Here is a 13,853-nt window from a genome sequence, read left to right as displayed (position 1 = left end):
AGAAATGTTAAAATATATAATCTAATGCAGCATTTTAAAACTTTTGAGAAATTTCTGAGGCTTGTCGTTTTTGCTAATTAGTTTTATCTTGTGCATTTAAATACACAATTATAGTTCTGTGGAAAAAAGTATTTACCCCTAAAAGTTTTCTTGTTTTTTCTTTTTTTGCTACACGTTTTAAATGAACAAATGCAAAGAGAATCTAACTAAACTCAACTGTTTTCACACAGACTAAAAAAAAAATAATGTATTGATGATGCTTAGCTATCTGGATACATGTATATTATTTCTGTTTTATTAAATACAGTTCTAATTTATCATGACTCAAATTTTAAAAACATCAGAAAACATATTTTAAAATTTTTTATTCATAAACTTGATGCAAGTTTACAAATTGCTGTACACGGTCAAAATATCTTCAAATGGAAACTGAAAAATAAACAGAAAGTGGGGCGAGCCAAAAGCAAGATTCAATCGTCTCTGTTGGCGATTCAAACAAATTCAAAATTCAACGACAGTCGAGAGAAAACGGATGTTTCCAAACACAGTCCAGGTTGGGACGCGTGGAGAAGTGATCACTTCCTGTCCGTCAGCCTCCTTTAACATCTCCTGTGATCAGCGTTTCGGCTTGTTTTAGGAGGCACTCTCCCAGATGAATGTAGACTTTGCAGCTAAAGTTGTTGGTAAAAATGCCAAAAAGATTCATGGTGTGAATATCCTGGTGAAAAACTCTCCCCCAAACAAATGCAACAACAAGATGTGGAGCGAGGTTTTTTTTGTTTTTTGTATCTCTGACCTGAAAATATGAACCTCGCATGTTCCTATAGCGATTCTCCAAGACCAGCTATGCAAATGACCTGGAAACATTTGATTGCACACAAAAACTGGGAGTAAACAAAGCAAATATTACAGTGGATATCGAAGAAGAGGTACGTCATGCTACAGAAATCCTCACGCTCCTTCCGTCAGCGTCTTCAACTGAATTAAAGACAAAAATAATTGTTTTTCTAAAATATTTAGTTTCTTTTTGTTCAGCCAGAAAACCAGATAACCCAACACAAATATGCACGAACCATTGCGTAAGAGTCGCTGATTACCTGAGTTGCCTTTAAGACATACCTTTACAGATAGTATTAGCAAATAAACTGCAAAAGAACCATCAGATTGAGTTACAGTGTGTGTAACCGGAGGGCAAAATGTTTGAGTTTCATCAAGATTTTTAGATTTACGTCAGATTACCAACCCCTCTCTAATTCTAATATATAAAAAAAAAACATTTCATGTAACATTCTGGAGACAAAAAGGGTTCTGGAAACAGAAAAGCTGAAACTAACTGACAAGGTGTGGCTATTAAACAGGAAACCGAAATGTTTTAATAGGAAAAGTAATAAAAAGATCAGAAGAAACTGGTAATAAATGGTTCAGTTTTAGATTTTGCAAACTGTTTTTCATTTCTGAAGACGTTTAGTGCACTTGAAAGTTCACTTTGAGTTTTTATGGTTTAATCTGGGCACAATCTGTTAGACTGTATAAAAGTCAACAGGCTCAAACAGCAATAAGAGCTAAAATATGTTTAAATAGAGGATAATTTGAGGTTTCTGTGCTGAAATGTCAGATTTAAGCATTTAATGCCCACTTTCAGCTTTTACCAACAACAAATAAGTCAAACACCACCAGGAAATGTAAACAAAATGGTTTGTTTACTGTGAATATTTAGGTAAAAAATGATCTAGAATAGCTTATTTGGTGATTTAGGGAGGAACTTTCTGTTTCTTTTACTCTTCTGGCAGCAGAAGAGTAAAACGAAAGAGAGATTAAAATGTTTTGGTTAACTCTAAACTGAATTAAGGGTGGACTCATTTAATAGCCACACTTTGTTGGGGGGGAAAAAAAACAACAAAAATCTTCAGTTGTCTACACAGAGCCGATTCCAGGTCAAAGAAAAAGATGCGAATGAAAACATGCTGCCAATTCTGAGCTGAAAAAATGAAACGTCCACCAGCACTTTGAGGGGCGAGAACAGAAACAAGGCAAAACGTAAAATATCATCACATGTAATCTTCCTATTCGGCTGATCTTCGTTCAGAAACACTGAAGCTTTTTTATTCTACACTTCATACATTTTGAAAAGTGGAGCAGTTCTTCTCGGCTTTAAGATACGCTCCCAACATCTTTTATTGTCTAGGATGTTCAAATAACAACAAAAAAAAGAAGTTTTCAAACAATGTCTAAAAACAATATATGCATTTATGTACCTGTTAATTTCCAAAAGAAAAGAAAAACAAACAAAAAAATCAAATCAAATCACAGTTAATTTAAAAACTGGTGCAATGAGGTGCCACTTCAAGAGCTTCGGTTTTGATCTTTTTTTAAAAAAAAGAAAAACGTCATTTAGACAAGAGGGAAACTGACTGTGGGGCTCCACTTCGCCAAAGCAGCTAAAGAAAAAGTATTTCCTCACATCTAAAGGAAGAAAAATATTTTTTTTCTCCTCCCCAACACAAAAGAGAACATTTAGAAAACGGGACGAGCGATGCCCTCGCCTTCTCACTGAAGCTCCGAGGGAAGGAGAGAAGGGAACAAAACGAAACCAGTTTAGTTTTTCCAGGAGAATACTTATCAAATGAGGCAGCGAGATGGTTTCTGTGAGAAAGATGATATATTCCCAGCAAGTCAGAGAGGGAAAATATTCTGAATAAAACAAGGTGACCCAAAGATGACGTGTTCCCAGTGCATAGAGGCGGCAGCTCCTTATCCGTCCTCTTTAGGTGGTGTGTACCAGCCTGGAACAACAACAAAAGAAAAGAAAAGATTGGTGGTGGACGTTTTTAAAAACTAATTAAGACTTTTTTAACATACCGTTCTTTTCATGAATCTGCACCAGCGATTTGTACGACTGTTGTGCTCTGGCAAGATTGTACTGGTTCTAAAACACAAATGACAAAAATTAAAACTCACACATGTTCATCCTGCTTTTGTCACATGATTGCAAACTGATTGTTCTTTTCTGTGATAGACAAACTCAAATTAATGCATCATCGTAAATTAGGAGGAAAATCAAACCACCATGTTTTAGGCCTAGTCCAAACATAGCCGGACATCTGGGAAAAGTAATATATTTTTATGAGTTTTGGCTTTTCATCCACATAAAAACTCTTTTTTAAATTATCAAAAGAATTATTTATAAAAACTACAGCAGGACAATAAATCAATAACAATATATATCGAGATAGAGACGTGATCAGTATCAATAGCCAATACATCTGACAGAATATTCAATAATTTCACTGAGCTTAGATCCAGAACCGCACGGCATTCTGGGGGAAGTAGGCTTTAGAGGAAAGATTTCAGTTGCTCAATCTTTCATGGTGAGCTAAGCAAAGTTGGTGGAATCAACTCACTCACTCTTTGGTTGCCTAGCAACGACCAGTTCAGTAATTTGCGCAGCAGCAGTTTCAGTTGCTTAAAAAGAAAACGTAGTGGAGTGAAAACTGAGGATAAAACCGGAATGGTCACACCACCCGCTTGGCAGCATTTCACATATTAAAAACAAAAAATCTAATCAGTAATTATCAATATGAAACGCTGATATTGTGATGTTTTCCAGCCATATTGTCCAGCTCTAATAAAAACTCCACACAAAAGTGAAGATTTGAGAAAACTCCATACCTGCTTCAACATGATTCCCAAAAGGCGTTGTGTTGTGATTTATTAATTTTAGATTTTAATATGCTGCAATTCAACTAGTCTCTCTGTCCACACCTATGACCATCCTGACGCCATGCTTGATTCCTAACTGGAAGTTGTGGTTTTTCTGGAGCAATCTGATTGGCTGACATAGGTTTTAGCTTTGTGCTACACTGCCCCCTATAGGTTTGGCATGTTTAAATCAACCCTGAGTGGCAGATTTCTGTGGGTTCATGTGGATGAAAACATTTCTAAAACTGATCCTGTGTACCGTATTATTTTTTTAAACAATGCGGGTAAGATACTTGTTTTTACAAAGCCCAGGCTATGTTTGAATGAAGTTTTGAATGTTTGGCTGCTGCTGGAGAACAAACTGACCACATTTCCTCGCTCCACTAATTTCTTCTACTGCTCTCCAACCTGCATTATTTGAACTCTTAGCTTTACGATTTCCTCTCCATAGAAGAGGTCCGGCATTCTGTTGGGTTCTGGGTTTCTTTAAGAGACAACTAGGCATCGTTTGATAACTGGGTTTAATTTGAATGTATGTAATATACTGAATTAAATCCCCACATACTGGAAGTTGACTGTTTAAAAATGAACAACTTGAAGGTCCAAAACTTTGTTTTTAGGACACTGAATCATGATGACACCGTACCTTATTGGCTCCAAACTGCACTCTGGCTTTGCCTTTAACCAGAGTTGCATTTATCTGCATAATAACAGATTCTATTGAATAGGCACTGCTCCAGCCCTAAAAGCACACACACATATAAATAAATGAATACAGCTCTCTAACCACCAGAGATGAAACTTATAGACACTGTAAGAGATTTGTGAACATACCTGTTTTGTGAGAAGTTCCATACACAACGCTCCTCCTCCTAGAACATAGCTGAAAACAAACATCATTCATGGTTTTAATTAATGAATACTTTGTCAAGGCATGAACAGCATAATTATAACAGTAAACTTACCCTCCAGAAAGCACGGGAGAGACAACCCGTACAAAAGGAGGGTCAAAAGGAAAATTATCCTGTCAGGCAGCAGAGAAAAAGGTCAGTTGTGAGAAAACATTTCCACCCTTCTCCCACTAAGAAAATATAAATGTTTCCTCCTGACTCACTTTATAAGAGAAATTGAGCAGAATGAAGTCCACTCCTTCCTTTTCTTTTAAAACCTGTAAGTCGCTATGCAATGGACTATCTGGATCTACCCTGAACAGAATCAGATCCAGCAGATTAGAGAAGCTTATCAGAGACAGATCAGTTTCAAACAACAAGCCGAAGGTAGAACTTACTTCCTTAACTTGACGTGCCATTCATAAAGGCTGTCATTGACTAGTTCGACTGAATAAATACCTGAGAAATTAGCAGGAAACAAATTCATTCACCTTCTTCATTGTGTTAGAGTAAAAGCTACAGGGAGTGAATGATAGGTGACCTTACCGGTCTTGTAACTCTGCGACCTGTAGATCTCCCTGAGTTCCTTCATTAAGCGATCCGAGGCTTGAACTGAACCAGAAACGGCACCCTGCAATTTAATTAAGTATCTAATTAAAGGGTATCAACATGGACAGATATGCAGTTCTTAGACATTAACTCCAGAAAGTTAAAGTTACCCTGTCTGAGTACAATCAGAGTTATTATTAGAGGTGGGAAGATCCCTCAAAAACTGTACTCAAGTAAGAGTAGAACCTCTTCAACATGTTTTTACTTAAATACAAGCAATTACTCAAGGTAGAGTAACTCACTCTTTCTGTGGTTGCCTAGCAACAACCTGCCACAGCAGCAGTTCAACGTTTTTGGCACTGTGCTTCATAACTGCTTAAAAATAAACAACGGTGTGGAGTGAAAACTGTGGATAAAACTGGAAAATCCCACCCTCACCAGTTTGGTAGTATTTCATATATTTTAAAATAAAAAAAAAAAAAAAAACTCATCAATAATTATCGCTATCGACTGGTATGTAACGCTGGTATCATGATAAGTTTTTCAGCCATATTGTCCAGCAATACAAAATCAGGCGAAAGAGACATTTCTTTCATTATAAAACTTTAACAGGAGTTGCAGTTGTTTGTCTGGTGAATTTTTGGTTAAAACATAATTATTCTCCATTCAGTGAAGTCACTCACATTTGGTCGAGTATCTAGGAATTTTGCTCAAGTAGGAGTAGTGATAATTCATAATAAAATGACTCAAGTACAGCGTAGAGTACATGTTTTTCAAAAACAATATTCAGGTAAATGTAACATTTAGCCAGTTACTGGTTTTGTTCCGATAAAGTAAAAATGACAGACGAGGATCTTACATTCAAGTGATCTTGTCTCTGATTTTTACGTATTTTTTCCAAGATGGCCAGGTTTTCTTTCTCTATTCCGTCATCTTCTGACTTTTTACCCTCTGGGGGTTCCTCTTCTTTCATGTCGTAATGGTCCAGGTCTTGGTCCAGATCTATGTCCTGCTGCGACAGATTACAGCATTGAAACTAAGTTAGAAAATTAAATTAACTGGGTAAGACAGCGTCTCATAATGCGAATTTGATCAGAAGCGTTTATAGGAACCTCTCCCATTTCCTCCTCCTCTTCCTCTTCAGATGTCACCTCATCTGTTGGCCCATGCTGTTGCAGAGTAAAATAATGCGAGTCAACAAACTGAATTTCTGATTTTGACAAACACGGCTCTCGTTTTCTGAGCCCACCTTGCGCTCTTGTGTGATCGGGCAAGCAGGTAGAGGCTGGTCCAGCATTTCCACATCTGGATGCTGTGGCAGATTGTAAAGCCGACAGAGATCACAAATAAGCCGCTTCAATTGCTGAAGAAGCTGGAAAGTAAAAAAATATAACAGGCTATTAATACATGGAAAATAACTGAAATCAGTTTATTTATAAAACGCCAATTCACAACAAAGGTCGTCTTAATGGACTTTATAAATAACCAGTGTTTAGTGTTTAAATTGGGATGATACATAGCAACATTTGTTAATAAAAACATTCCAAGATGTTATTAAAGGGGCTGTATTGTGGCCCACAGTGCCATTTTATGGCAGAATAAAGTAACCATGTTAATTTCAGTTGTTAGAAAAATTATGTAAATCAAATATGACTGAAAAGAAATTTTACATTGTAATTCAACGCCTTGAAATTGGGCCTCTGTCTCTTTAAAAACTTTCTTTTTGAACCTCTGCCTTCACAAAGTTATCACAACATCACTCCTCTATTAACCCTTTAACAACATTTTCACCAGCGTTTCCCTGAGAAGTAGCTCCTATAATGAGCTCAGCAGGTGTGCAGTGCCACCAGGCGCCAATTGCTGCTGGCTAGTCTGAAGGAGTTGAGTCCCCCACTCAACTCCTCAACATGTTTCCTCAATCATGTGGGATGAGTGCTCTGTAATGTCGAAACTCTGACGCTTGGAAACTGCAGTTCTGAGGAGGAGCTGCACCTCGAAGGCGGGGCTAGGTCCACCCAGGTGTTTTGCACAGGTAAATGGTTGCCATGGAGATCAAAGGATTTCTCAAACATGCATGAAAGAATCAGGGCAACTCTCCAGGTATGTTTTTGATGGGGGAATTACAGTAAATCAAAAAAGTTAATTGTACTTAATACCACCCCTCTAAGCTGCGATCTTAGTACCTTTACACAGAATGAATGTGAACCAAACTGCAGATGAAAATGTGAAATTCATTTTGCCCCTGATAGGAGGCAACGTACCAACGTGCTGCCTTTCCTAACATCCTCCAGGCGCTCCAATACTTCAGCCAGGCTGGGATCATCAGAGTCAACAAACCATATCGGGGACGTTGATGGGTACGATTCCTGTAAGAGAGGCAATAAGGGACAAATTTAGAGGCTGTTGGTCATTTCACCCCTCCATTGATGCGAATTTTGCAATTTTGGCCGTTTAATTCCAGACTTTTCAGGTATGAAAAAGTCATCTGCTATTGGACATTTCATGAAGGGATTGAGAATGTTAATAGTTTATTCTTGTTCTGTTACATTAAACATTGCTGGACGATAAATTGTCCCTGAAGTTATTGTTTTAATGTTGTTGCTTTAAGACCATTTTAAAGCAATATAACTGGGATCACAATGCAAAAGCACTTTCTCATCAATAAACCTTAAGTTCTAACAAACATTTAACACTGGAACTGGAAGACATTTGAAATATCCAAAATAAATAAAACAACTAAAAAAAATTAATTTGAGGTCTTTGTAAACAAAATTGTCCTTCAAAAAAAGGGCAATTTTGGAACTGGAAAGTTTTATCATCCAGTTTAATGTATTTCTAATATTGCATATAAAAAAGCCTAATTTTTTTTTTAAAAATTACAGTTTGTGTCATTTTCTTTATCCAATTAAACATCATAATAATGGATAGATTAATAATAATAGTATATTTACTTATAGGCACCTTTCTTGACAAAATAAAATCAATTAATAGACAACAGTAAAAGAACAAAATAAACCGAATAGAAAGAGCAGAAAGCATCAGATAGAAAAAGCAGTAGATAGCAGCAAGTTACTAAAATATTCATTAGTTGCATTCCTAGTTTAAATATCACTGAAAAATAAAAGCTACCAGCAGGATATCAATCATTTTTAATAAATCGGGAGCCATAATCTGTCCCATTTCTTTGCCCAAGTCAGAGTCATAATCAACGGAAACAAAGTATATCATGTCTTCATTCTTAATTTTGTCAGAATTATAACCTCAGGGTCGTTTTTGTTCTTTTTCACACTTAAAAATGAAAAAATTAAGACTTCTGACTGCAAACAAAAACACGATAAGAGTTCAGATATTGCACTAATCATTGCCCAGTTGAGTTTCTGCATAGCAGGACATTATGGTAGCCTATTATTGGGTTATAATACCAGGGGATTTTTCAGACCGTTTCCGTAACAGTCTTAAACCACAAGAAAGCGAAGCTGGAGAATTATTAACTATGAACGTGGATATCATAAAATAGTGTATAAATTGTTCTATTTTGTTTTGTCATTGGATTTTCTTCGAGGATAAGTGTCCAGTTTCAATTTTATTGTGTGCTTTTCAGAGACCAAAATTGTGGTTTGAAGTAAAGATGGTGACATTTACATAAAACTAGTCAAGGTTTATTTCAAACCAAATGTTCCAGCCCACGTAGCCACCCACTGAACGAGAGGATTCGGCCTCAGTGTGATGTAGAGAAATAACACCTCCAGCATGAATGACAAGAGGCTCCAACACTGCAATTAGATCTGTAGTTTCAGCAAACTTCTGTTTACGCTGGGCGAGAAAAAGCTTCAGGCTGAATGTGAAGATGTCACCTTAAACCCTGAAACAAAGCTACACTGGCTATAAACGATGTCGATTTATACGTCTAATCCAGATTAAATGTAGAGATAAAAATTGCAGAGCTGCAAGAGTTAGAAATAGACTGATCTGAAATATATCTTTTAACAAAGCTTAAAAGTTCTGTTATTTTTTAACAAAACACCAGAATGATGTGGAGAAACAACAACAGCTATGACTGTTTTGAGGTTTAATTTGTTCAACAGAGTTTCATCTTGAGTCAGCGTGCCTGAATGCTTTGTGTTTGACAGGAAACTGACCGACGCGTTCTTAAAAAGTTGACATGGTTCAGGGAGAATTCAAAACTCAAATGTTTCAAAGAACCGATGAAATTAAACTGTTTAACACAGTGGTGACCAAATATGTACTAAAACTGGCAAATCAAAACTACAGGCAGGTCACAAAATTCACTAAATTTAAACTTTTTCTTTTACATGTTCAATAATAAACATGTTTTTTTTAGTGAAATCTGAATATCATTATAGATCCACAACAAAAGAAGGGCATCAGACTTCTTGTTGTCTTGTTAAAAGTAAAAACAAAGAATGTTTTCTTTCCTATTTTTCAAACTTGGAGGTTTTGCCCAGCTGATGGTGCCTGTAATTGAGATTTTCTGCATTGATTATGAATATGGGTATAAATATCTAAGGTTTTTGTTTTTTTGTGTTGACTTTGGGGAGCTGAGGTGGGTTTGTTGTTTAGTTTTATTTTTTATTTAATTTTCTTTTTCGTTTAGTTGATAAAGCAGCAAAAAAGGACTAGAATTGGTGCATTGTAATTTTTTATGCATCATTTCATCAGTATTAAGTGTATTATTAGCTGTGTATGTATAACTAGAATTGTATATTCCCATTTATTTTTTCTTATTGGCTCAAATATTTTTTGATAAAAAGAAAAACTGACAATTCAAAGATTTTTTGGGTCATGAATTGTTTTTGGATTTGTTGGCAAAATTGTTGCCATTCTTAACTTGCAGTGAGGAAAAATAATTTAAAGGGCCACAGATGGCCCACAGCCCACACTTTGGACATCCCTGTTGTAGAACAATGACTAAATCACCTTAAATTGAATACTTCAGCCTGTTGAAAGTTTTGCAGCTTAAATATTTCACACAAGGCCTGTTAAATGATCAAATTACAGATGAAAATAATTAATGTTGCACTTTGTTCAGCTTAGAGGATCATAAATTTAGAATTGAACACAAAAGACGTCTGCAACATCAGCAAGTTCAGAGCTTGATTTTAAAGTGAGCCTTACTTTTCAGTCTTGAGTACAACTTACTATCTATTTAGTCTCACATCAAACATGAATTCAGCCCACAGTTTTCACAATTACGCAAACGTTTGTTCTACATGTATGTGGTTTAAAGCGCTGTCGATAATCAACGGAAAAGGAAAACACGAGATTGAAATAGGTCACAACATGCCTCCTGTAACAAAAACGATTACATTCAGTGAAAGAGGCAGGAAGCTTTTAATAATTTTGGGGCTTGTCTCCATATTTTTGGTGACAATTTAATTTCCTGTAATTAGATAAATAATAACAGCCTTCAGTAAGTCAGCCCCTTTTTTGCAAACCCCCATGCATTAAGTATTCTTGCAGATTTGCCAAGCTGTAAATATGATGACAGTGTTATCAAAACTCACACAATTATTACAGAAAATATTACAGTTACATTTCTGTTTTATTATCCTCCCGTACATTTACTACATAAAGCATAAGAAAGGAAACATCTTAAACCTTTTGCTGCTTGTTTGGGATCAAATAATATCCGTAGTTCGACTTAAAAGGCAGACTGGTCGTATTTTGCTGACTTAAGAGTTAAAATAATGTTGCCAGAATCGTGCAGGAGCACTTCTGACAGCATAACTGGAACCAATCTGAAGAAACATCAGATCACTGAAGGTTTTATAGACTGAGCATCTCACATGATTGAGAAAAATCTGAGCAGTTCAACACGAACAGCCTTGAACGACATTAGGTTTGGACAATGCAGAGTAAAGCTATTATCGTAATATCTCTTTGTGCAGAATCAACACCGCTGAGAACTGCTTCACAATTAGGAAGCAACAAAGAACTTAATCAGAAAGAGATTGAAATCAGCTAATTTAACCTAAAACAAAACCAATATCAGTATCAACCAAAAACACCCAGAATGGTTAATGTGTAATAGCTTTTGTGCGTTTTATTCTGATGTTTTTATATGATTTGTTTAGCCATTTGGTCAGTTTTAATGTTGTATAAGTGCTTATAAATAAAGTTGGCTTTATTTATATCAGGTCATTTTAAATGTAGACTCATTACTCTGTGTGCTAACACTAATAAATCTGACTATGCTAAATCTAAACGTTTCAAAGTGTCATTAAGATGTTTTGCTAGTCATTAAAAAGCATTTCCTCATATATGGGAGTCTATAAGACGAATATTTTGAATGGACTTGAGATCCTAAATTGTGTTAATGAATGTTATTCCAAAAAACCACATGTGCTTTTTCTTATTCTGTATTTATTTTTGTACGGCTGAATTGATTAGGTCTTAATTTTGACAGCCTATGTTAATGTCAAAATTAAATAAAGTTATGAAGCTGATACATTTTAATTAAACTGAGGGTTTTCAGCTTGTGGCTCTTTCGACCTTGCAGCCAAATCAGAAAGGTTTTAATTATAAAAATCATTAAAATGGTGGGTTTTAGAAGTTCCATTGTGTGTTTTCATGCAAAATCAGAATAAAATATGCACAACAGAAGGAAGCCAGAAGGACAAGACTTTTAAAATGAATCTTTTTTTTAACTTTAAACTATTTCTGCATATTATTTTTTAGTGGTATATGAATCTTTTGTTTTCAATATTTATAAAAACGGTTCACTCAGCTAGCCCCTCTTCGTCTTCATACAAAATAAAGTTTTTTTTAATCATCTGAAAAAGTTAAATGACTCTTTTTGTTTTAAAATGTAAAAACAGAAATAAATTTAGTTTTTTCCTGCTTTAGACTCATTTCTCTCTGCAGCAGCAAAGAGAAAATGTGGCTCCGAATTAGAATTGGACAGTTCATAATTCAATATTTAGTTATGTCCTTTCTTTTCTAATTTAATTTTCTTTCTTGTATTTAATTTGTTTTATCTTGTTTAATTCACACCTGTGTTTTTAAACTTGAAATTCTTTTGTTATCTGGTACACAAAATGTGCTACACAAATACATTTACCAAATATAGTTTTATGCATCCAATTGTCTTAATTAAAAATAAGAATAATAATTTCGTGTAATATATATAGTTTTGTCCCTAACATATCCAATTTTTAACTATAGTAAGAAACTGTAATAGTTATGCAATTGTGCAAACATTTACCTCTGGGGCCTCCCAGCAAACCTGGTCTAACACAAACCAAAGCTCCACCTTTTCCTTTCAATAGCCTCATTATTTAACGAGCCCATTGTGCACAAAAACCACACAATTGAGATGCATCTACCTGTGATCTCAAAACAAGACTGTTACCCCCCAAAACCCAGTGAAAGCTGAACTGCGTGTGCGCATTTATGCAGAGAAACAAGGATGTGGTCAGGATGTCAGAGAGCTTCTTCATCTGTGCTACCTGAAGCATACAAAAAAACAAATGCTGTAACAACGGGGACATCCAGCTCTTACACCTGTCATCTACACTTATAGGATTTTAAGCGCTTTTAGTTTGAAAATGACTAAAAACCATAATAATATACGGGGACATAATAACTGGTGACGTGCTAGGAGACACGTTCTTTGTGTCCTAAAATAAATACACCCAGAAAATAATTCATTAAACATGTGTGTGGCATCTAACCGTTTCCATAAAATGTTACGGTGTTAAAGTAACATAGCCGTGCCAAAAGTTGGCTAATAGGATCAGTCTATTTACTGGAAAGGTAGGAAACAACATTCCATTAAACCGCTTCTGGACGTTACGTCTGCTTACGACGTATTCGTTAAAAATGTTTTCCAAAATCCTCTTACAAGGAGGGAGGCTTTTGTAACAAAAGTAACTCTTTTATTAATCAAACTAAATCAATTTCTATTAAAATAAAGTTGGAATGTGTTGTATTTGAGATGGTAACGCAGTTATTTTCGGCTAACAGGCAAGCTAGCGTTACTTTCAGTTAATATGCTAGCAAAAAAGCTACCGCAGCGTCGTTACTACCAAACGTTTTGCTGGCATTCTGTGCATTTAAAAAGTGAATTCAACTATTTCACGGCATTATCTTCGTCTTACAACGCGTCGAATAATTTAATTATATATCGCCAAATGTAAAAACTAAATAAATTTAAAAAGCGAACACCAAACTCGCAGTTTGTAAACACGGTTGGTTCGGAGGAGTGATTCGGTTTCAGATGATAGTCAGGTCGCTAGCCTGGCCTCAAACTCACTGTGATGTTGCAATGGATGATCAGCAGCTTCTCTCTTGTGACGTTGAATTGGCAACTTAGTTCGTCGGGTTTCCAGTCTATTATTCGAAACCGCTCGTGATTTGGGTCAAAAATCGACTCCAGAAACTTCAGCTCGGCCTTTAGCCCCGAAACCGACATCTTCTGCTCATCTCAGAGCACCAGGCCGCTGGCGGAGGGGAAGTCAGGGCGGAATGCGACCGCGCAGTGGAGTCGGTTCTTCGGATCTCGCATGTTAGCGTGAGAACAACAACAAAGAGCCGGAGACTGAGCTGAAAACCATCAATAAGTTGTGCATTATCCCACAGACTTTACGCATTATTTTAGCAAAAATAATTTTAGGCAATTTCAAATATATATATATAATTTGTCTGTTCTAGGAGTCTTATTTATTCAGATGACAGCTTAGTAAAAATAATAAC

At 35.9% G+C, this 13,853-nt stretch overlaps 1 protein-coding gene across 2 annotated transcripts; it reads right to left on the bottom strand.

Moving 5' to 3' along the window:
• Positions 1-350: 350 nt before the first annotated feature.
• Positions 351-13,668, bottom strand: LOC114136969 (ubiquitin-conjugating enzyme E2 Q2-like). 2 transcript variants are annotated; one of them, XM_028005424.1, is made up of 13 exons: positions 13,414-13,668; positions 7,400-7,504; positions 6,388-6,510; positions 6,251-6,307; positions 5,998-6,150; positions 5,136-5,220; positions 4,988-5,048; positions 4,814-4,904; positions 4,665-4,723; positions 4,534-4,582; positions 4,346-4,441; positions 2,860-2,926; positions 351-2,783 (listed from the first exon to the last, which is right to left on the bottom strand). In XM_028005424.1, exons 1-13 carry the CDS (start codon positions 13,570-13,572, stop codon positions 2,752-2,754), a joined length of 1,137 nt encoding a protein of 378 aa, XP_027861225.1. In that variant the 5' UTR covers positions 13,573-13,668; the 3' UTR covers positions 351-2,751. The 2 variants fall into 2 exon arrangements, with proteins under 2 accessions (XP_027861225.1, XP_027861231.1); XM_028005430.1 differs by having other exon boundaries at positions 5,998-6,147.
• Between the last annotated feature and the right edge of the window lie 185 nt (positions 13,669-13,853).

This window comes from Xiphophorus couchianus, chromosome 2, assembly GCF_001444195.1.
Source record: "Xiphophorus couchianus chromosome 2, X_couchianus-1.0, whole genome shotgun sequence".
Lineage (NCBI taxonomy): Eukaryota > Metazoa > Chordata > Actinopteri > Cyprinodontiformes > Poeciliidae > Xiphophorus > Xiphophorus couchianus.
The sequence above is the reverse complement of the archived record's forward strand: the minus strand, read 5'-3'. Positions and strand labels throughout refer to the sequence as shown.

Bases quoted from the DNA above. Each gene is read 5' to 3' on its own strand.
- LOC114136969 (XM_028005424.1), bottom strand. From the start codon at position 13,572: ATGTCGGTTTCGGGGCTAAAGGCCGAGCTGAAGTTTCTGGAGTCGATT. The intron at 6,511-7,399 runs GTACGTTGCCTC...TTTACTTTCCAG, and splicing joins TTAGGAAAGGCAGCACGTTG to CTTCTTCAGCAATTGAAGCG. The intron at 4,905-4,987 runs GTAAGTTCTACC...GATTCTGTTCAG, and splicing joins TGGCACGTCAAGTTAAGGAA to GGTAGATCCAGATAGTCCAT.